Source organism: Notothenia coriiceps, unplaced genomic scaffold (genome assembly GCF_000735185.1).
Source record: "Notothenia coriiceps isolate Sejong01 unplaced genomic scaffold, NC01 NC01_scaffold00037586, whole genome shotgun sequence".
Lineage (NCBI taxonomy): Eukaryota > Metazoa > Chordata > Actinopteri > Perciformes > Nototheniidae > Notothenia > Notothenia coriiceps.
The window spans coordinates 1-6605 of record NW_011370287.1 but is presented as its reverse complement, the minus strand read 5'-3'; the positions used below and the strand labels follow the sequence as shown (position 1 = coordinate 6605).

The 6605-nt window shown below is 43.7% G+C and overlaps 1 protein-coding gene across 1 annotated transcript; it reads left to right on the top strand.

Moving 5' to 3' along the window:
- Positions 1–1741: 1741 nt before the first annotated feature.
- On the top strand, positions 1742–6599 carry LOC104967708 (SWI/SNF-related matrix-associated actin-dependent regulator of chromatin subfamily E member 1-like; the record flags this gene model as incomplete). The annotated part of the gene is made up of 7 exons (XM_010797223.1): positions 1742–1875; positions 2480–2611; positions 2905–3076; positions 3603–3775; positions 3903–4004; positions 4674–4962; positions 5122–6599. Coding segments are annotated over 7 exons (1331 nt in total), but the record flags the coding sequence as incomplete, so codon positions are not given.
- Between the last annotated feature and the right edge of the window lie 6 nt (positions 6600–6605).

The window sequence follows — 6605 nt, the reverse complement described above, 5'->3', positions numbered from 1 at the left end:
TCAAGTGGTTGACCAATTACAACAGAGCCAGCCAGCCAACCAACCAATCGGAAAAGACTGGGCTCTGGTTTCAGACAGAGGGTGAAAAGAGGTGCTTGAGCACAGGCAGTATGAGGAAGAGCTTTTTGAAAATGATACAACTATGAACCCGAGAATGAATAGAATAGGCTTCTTTAAAGAAAGCGCCAGGAGGGAGGGTTACAACAGATGGGAAATAGCATTTCTATGCAGTGTAACACCACACTCCATTGTTTGGTATTATTGTTAGGTTGCTAAGTGCAATCATTGAGCTACAGCTCTGGAGAAAATGAAGAGACCACTCCAAATGTTTCTTTACTCACAATCTCTACAAGTATGGCAGCCATTCCATTCCAGTGTATGTTGAATTCCAACACAGAGAAATGTTGTCAGTAGTTTATAGAATAAAAATGAAACATGTACATTTTACCCAAACACATACCTATAAATTGTGAAACAAGAATCTGATGCTGCAGTGGTCTCTTGATTTCCAGAGCTGTATATTTAATTCAAAGCATACATTATTTTTGCTAAATGGCCTGAAGCATGGTTATTTTAGAGTTGTTTTTTTTGTAGGAAAAAATAGTTTAAAACATAATCAAATTATTCTGACTAATTTAGACTTTTCAATGCAAACAGGATATTAAGTAAGATAGTCTGGTTCACCAAACGTACTTAAATACTGGAGGAAACATATACAATCATTGTGATTTAACTTTCTATTTATTTATTATTTCTATTTAATTTGGCCTAAAATCACTTAAAAAAACATGCGACAGTTTGTTTTATTTTTTCCCTTTCCAAATATCTTTTCTTTTTTTTTTTTCAAGTGTTAAAATTCCACTCTTAAGATAAAAAAAATTCTGCAAAAAATCAGCAAGAGCCTTCACCAACCAGGACGGTAAAACATTTATGAACTAATCAAATAAATCCTTTTGTCATTTTATAATACATTTTCATCCATATTTTTGTTTCGGACAAATCAAGCTCTGTACAACCCTTTAATCTGTCACCTGTGGGTCACATTTATAAAAATATGATTTATTTATCCGTTCTTTTGCCTTTCCATAAATGGCGCAACACTGTTAAAGTATGGACATAACTTTTCCACCCTTTTTAGACTTGTGCACCACTTTCAAATTGTAAAAATTAAATATAGAATTTGATATTGTCATGACAAGTAGATCAGCTTGCCCTGGGCATTACACGTGTGAATGTTCTAAATATTTGTACACTTGTTTGTGGTAATGTTTTATTAAAAAAAACATTGTAATTTATTTAAATCTGCTGGATGTAATCTGCCTAGTCTCCCAGATGCAGTGGTAACTGAATACCAATATCATTTTCCCTTCCCTTGCAATGCATTAAAGCATGGCCAAAAATGAATGAACCTGCATCATAAAAGCTTTTATCCAGCAGTAGGAAAATCTTCAAGACCCCTTGACCACATGTATGCCCTGCTTACCTACACAACTCAGAATGAAATCATGTTTAATGACAGTATTTTCTTTTGTTTCTCTCTCCAAACCTTTGTCCCTTTTTTATCACTTCCCTTCTCTCCCTCCTTCTTTCAAAACCCCCCCCCTTCTTGTGCCGATTTCCCTTTTCTCTTTTCCTTTCCCTTTCACAGACCATCCTCTGGGATCACCCGTACCAAAGCCCCCAAAACCTCCAGCAAGGCCGCCTTGATGCCTTACATGCGTTACAGCCGGAAGGTAAGCAGGAAAGGTAAAGACACCCATCAACGGCCCTTTCTCTTTTCCTTCCCTTCCACAGACCTCCTCTGGGATCACCGTACCAAAGCCCCCAAAACCTCCAGACAAGCCCCTGATGCCTTACATGCGGTACAGCCGGAAGGTAAGCAGGAAGGTAAGACACCCATCCACGGTGTCTGCTTTTACTGCTTGTCCTCCCATCCCCTGAACAGTTGCAGGGGTGTTAGGGGGGGAAACAGCCAAGCCATGACACCTCCACCACCACCTCAAACCACCCAGTGGTGCCTCTCCACTCTGTTGGCTCTAAGTAGCCTCCTGTGTTTGTCAACCATTAAAAAAAGAAAATACATCTCCCTGTATTCCCTTCTGATAGCATGATCTGCCTCTGGCTTCATTTCCCCCTGTATTCGCTTTGCTGCTTCTCTAGTTTTTAAACATTTTAATGGCATAAAGACAAAATCTGCTCAAAAATCATTTGACTTAAAACATGAGATTCTGTCTTTAGATACATTTCATTCCATCCAACCTTTTAGCCATACAAAAGGGGCTTTACCTTTTTAATGCTAGATATAACCTTTACCAGTAGATTCATAATATGGGAGCTTATTTCCTCTTTCCTTTGCACTTTTCCTCCCTTATTTTGTTCACTATCTTGTAGTTACCTAACTTAGCATTTAGTGCAGTTGCCCTGTGGTGACCATATGTATTTTTTGTGTTTGCATCTTGCGTTCATATGCAAACAAAAGGTATGGGACCAAGTGAAGGCCTCCAACCCAGACCTGAAGCTGTGGGAGATTGGAAAGATTATCGGAGGGATGTGGAGAGACCTGACGGATGAGGAGAAGCAGGACTACCTGAATGAGTACGAAGCTGAGAAGGTGAGAACCCGGAAGTGTCCCAATTACCACAGAGGTTCTCATAGGATTTTTATTTGTGTATATTTAGTCCAGGCTATTTACGATTGGATGGAAGGGGGACGACCTCAGCCAAAACCAGAAGAAGCTTTAAACAATCAAAATGGATCACATATTTAGTTGAATAACCTTTTAATTGCTGTAAGAAAATAAACAGTGCAAATATCTTCTAATAGAAAACTACAACGGTCCAGGCAGGAAGTGGCATCGTCCTGCTCAGCTTGTTTTTTTTAACTCTTTCCCTCTCCCCAACTCAGATTGAGTATAACGAGTCTTTGAAGGCCTACCACAACTCGCCGGTGTACCTGGCCTACGTCAACGCTAAGAACCGGGCTGAGGCCGCGATGGAGGAGGAGAGCCGGCAGAGGCAGACTCGTATGGATAAAGGAGAGCCGTACATGAGCATCCAGCCAGCTGAAGACCCTGATGGTGAGTTTGCAAGGCATTTATTCATGGTAAAAATGTACTACATTTAGATAGCGCTTCTGGAGCCCTCAAATTGCTTTTACATAAATAAGTCAGCATTTAACCATTCACACACATTCATACAGAGACAGTGTGCCATAGAATGTGCCACCTGCCCAGGAGACTAACATTCAAACACATTTACAGACCGTTGGCCAATTGGAGCAATTTTGGGTTTAGTATCTGGCCAAAGGACACATCGCCATGTTGACTGCAGGGGCTGAGAGTCAAACCACTGACCATCCAATTGGTGGAGGACCATAGTGCCTACTAAACCACAGCCGCCAATAAAGCTGTTCAGTAATGGCTTAAAATCACATTTATAATGAGAAAGCACAGTTTTTAGTTTTGTGGGAGAGAAACTCCCTCTAGAGATTATAGCCTTTGCAGACCATTGACATAAAAACCAATAGAACACACTATAGGAAACAGAAAACCCCAAAAAGCATTATATGGCCTCTTTAACCTGCTTCCCCTTTCCTCTGTCTAGACTATGATGATGGTTTTTCGGTGAAGCACACGGCAGCCGCTCGCTTCCAGAGGAACCACCGGCTCATCAGCGACATCCTCAGTGAAATTGTTGTCCCCGATGTCCGTTCCGTGGTCACCACCGCCCGCATGCAGGTCCTGAAGAGGCAGGTCCAGTCCCTCATGGTGCACCAGGTAGGTTCTACAGACATACTCTCTGCTTCAGGGAGGCCTCTTCTAATCATTATGTTTTAGCGGAATGTTGGTGAACAAATGTCAAATGCACTTCAGAGACTCACCTGTGATTTCCTTTGTGTTTCAGAGGAAGCTGGAGGCAGAACTTCTGCAGATCGAGGATCGCCACCAAGACAAGAAGAGACGCTTCCTGGAGACCACCGACTCATTCAACACTGAACTCAAGAGGGTACAGCAGCACATTTTCTATCGAGATACGGCCGAGTGGCGGGCAAAAACGATGTATAACCACAGATGCATGCTGGTCATTTACCCCTGAAATAAATGGAGTAGTGCAGGTCCTGAAACCGTAGGCTTGATTAGAAGCCTACATGTATTACATCAGTAAATACCCTACTGGAAAAAACCTTTTTAAAAGTGGCTGAATGAGATGATCGAACGTCATCATTCTGCACATTAGCCACCTTTAGCTTAGCGATGATGACGTGAACTCCTGTGACCATGATGTAGTTCCTTTTTATAGCCTAGCATAAGCGTTTTACCTTCAACTAGTATCAAAGTGGTGTTAACATGAGGAGATTATGCTGCTGAGCAAACGTGTAAGTATCCTAAACATGTGTTATTCCATAATGGAATTCCTGAATCCAATAGATAAATCCCATTGCCATTAGTCCGGGAGCCTTTTCTGGTGCCAACTTCTGCTTCGGCCTTCAAAAATACGTCATCACTGCAACACGACATATGATTACTGTTAGCATTGAAGTCTTGCATTCTGATATATTAAAAACAAAAGAAGAGGGTTTAAGACTTAATAAACACGTTTGCATTAAATCTCGATTGATTTGTAGATTGAGTTTTTTGGAAGCCGTGGTTTGATCTGTGTTCTGTGTGTCTCCAGCTGTGCAGTCAGAAGGTGGAGGTGGACATGGAGAAGCTGGCAGCAGAGATGGCTGCTGCTGAGGAAGCGGCCAGGCGCCGGGCGGAGGAGAGGGAGCGGGAGGCGGCGGAGCAGGCGGAGAAAGCTGCTCAGCAGGCGCAGCAGCAGCAGCAGCAGCAGCAGCAGCAGCAGCAGCAGGAGGAGGCTGCCGGGAACAAAGCAGCAGAGCAGAGCAGCGATAATGCGAGCAGCACAGCTAATACAACCTCAGGGACAAAGGAGGAGGACAAGCCCACACCCATGGAGACAGGTACTTAACGCTTTTGAACATTTTAAATTCATTTGTGTATGGATATTGCTGAACCCTTAAAAAAGAAACCTGACATCCAGAGTGTGCTGCTGTGTTTGTTTCCAATATTAAAAGTGTTCAAACTCTGATCTAAATCAAACCTTTACCCCCAACCCACAGATGAAGCAGAGCCCGCAGAGCCCTCCTCCGAGCCCAAGCCTGCTCCACCTCCCCCGTCTGACCCCCCCTCTGATAAAGCCTCGCCTCCCCCTGAGCCCCCCAGGGAGAGCAGCACCCCTGTGAGCAGTGACGACAGCAACAGCAGCAGCATGCCCCCCCCTCCCTCAGACAGCGCCCCCGGAGCAGCAGCCCCTGATCCCCCTGCGGCTCCGGAAGCATCTAACCCCAACGCGGCGGCTCCTCCACCTCCTCGCCCCGCCTCTGAGGAAGGAACCCCTCCAACACCTATACCTCCCCCCAGCCAGGGCAGCCAGCAGTATGACGTGTAGCAGTCTGTAAGACACACAGTGGGAACTATAGGACCCCTTGCGTGTCCATCTTCACACATCCTGTGAATGAGGGTCTGATGGTGTGGTTAATAAACAGTTAGCATGCCTTTCATGCTCCAGCCTCGTGAAGGGGGGGGTGGCGGGCAAGGAAACCCTGTGAATTTTTCAACATTAATCCTCACACATAGATTCTCACATCTAAGAGAGGCTATTTTTTTTTGGTAATTTGAGTGAAATATCAAAAATCAGCTCGCTAAATCTCTTCATTGAATCACTGCTACAGCGGTCACGTGTTTCAGAATACATCTGTAGTTCAAATGTGAAGCTCCCACTGTGTAGACTGTACTGTTGGCTGTGGCTGAAACACTTCTCTCTATAGTCTAGTTGACCGCTCCCTATTGTGAACCCGGAAATGTTAAGTACCACACAGCCTTGATGATAACTAACTGCTAACTTGCATATGTTGGGCAATTTGCACACATTTGCATGCAGACAATCGGTTAGAAAATGGCTTGCCCATTCTGGACATTTTCATGATCAGCAAAGGCAGTTTTAACCAGAAAATGGCAATTTACTCTCCGTAAATTTTGATTAAATTTGGGTTGTTTTTTGAAGATCTATGGGACTCTGGATCATTTGGATTGGGCAGGTTGCTTATGTATTTGAAAGATAATTGTCCCCAGTAGAGGTTATCGTTCTCTTCTTGTGCTCTCTATTTCCACTGGTCGCAGCACTTCTCATGGTAGTCAAGATCAGCCCATCGGGGGCACAAAGATGGCAGAAATTGTATCCTCAATCACCCCTAAAAAAAACATTGGGGAATGCTAGAATCGGCAGAGCCATTTTTGTACTATTTTCCACATAATGCAATTGAATGAAACTGATGCTAAATGTGCAAGTTGCCCAACATGCGAGTTAGCATCTGTCAGTTTCTTTGTTCTGGGGACCCATGCTATTCGTTTCTAAAATAACACTTTGGGATACCCAACATTTCCCGGGTTCACACTGCTGACAGGAAGACAGATATGGCTCAGTGTTGATGTATAAACCTTTAAATCAGCCCTTGTAGTTAACTTCAATCTGCTGCAGCGGTGGAGGGGTTCATCACTCTGATCAGAGTCTGAATCTCAGCGTACGGTAAAGGACACCCCCCCC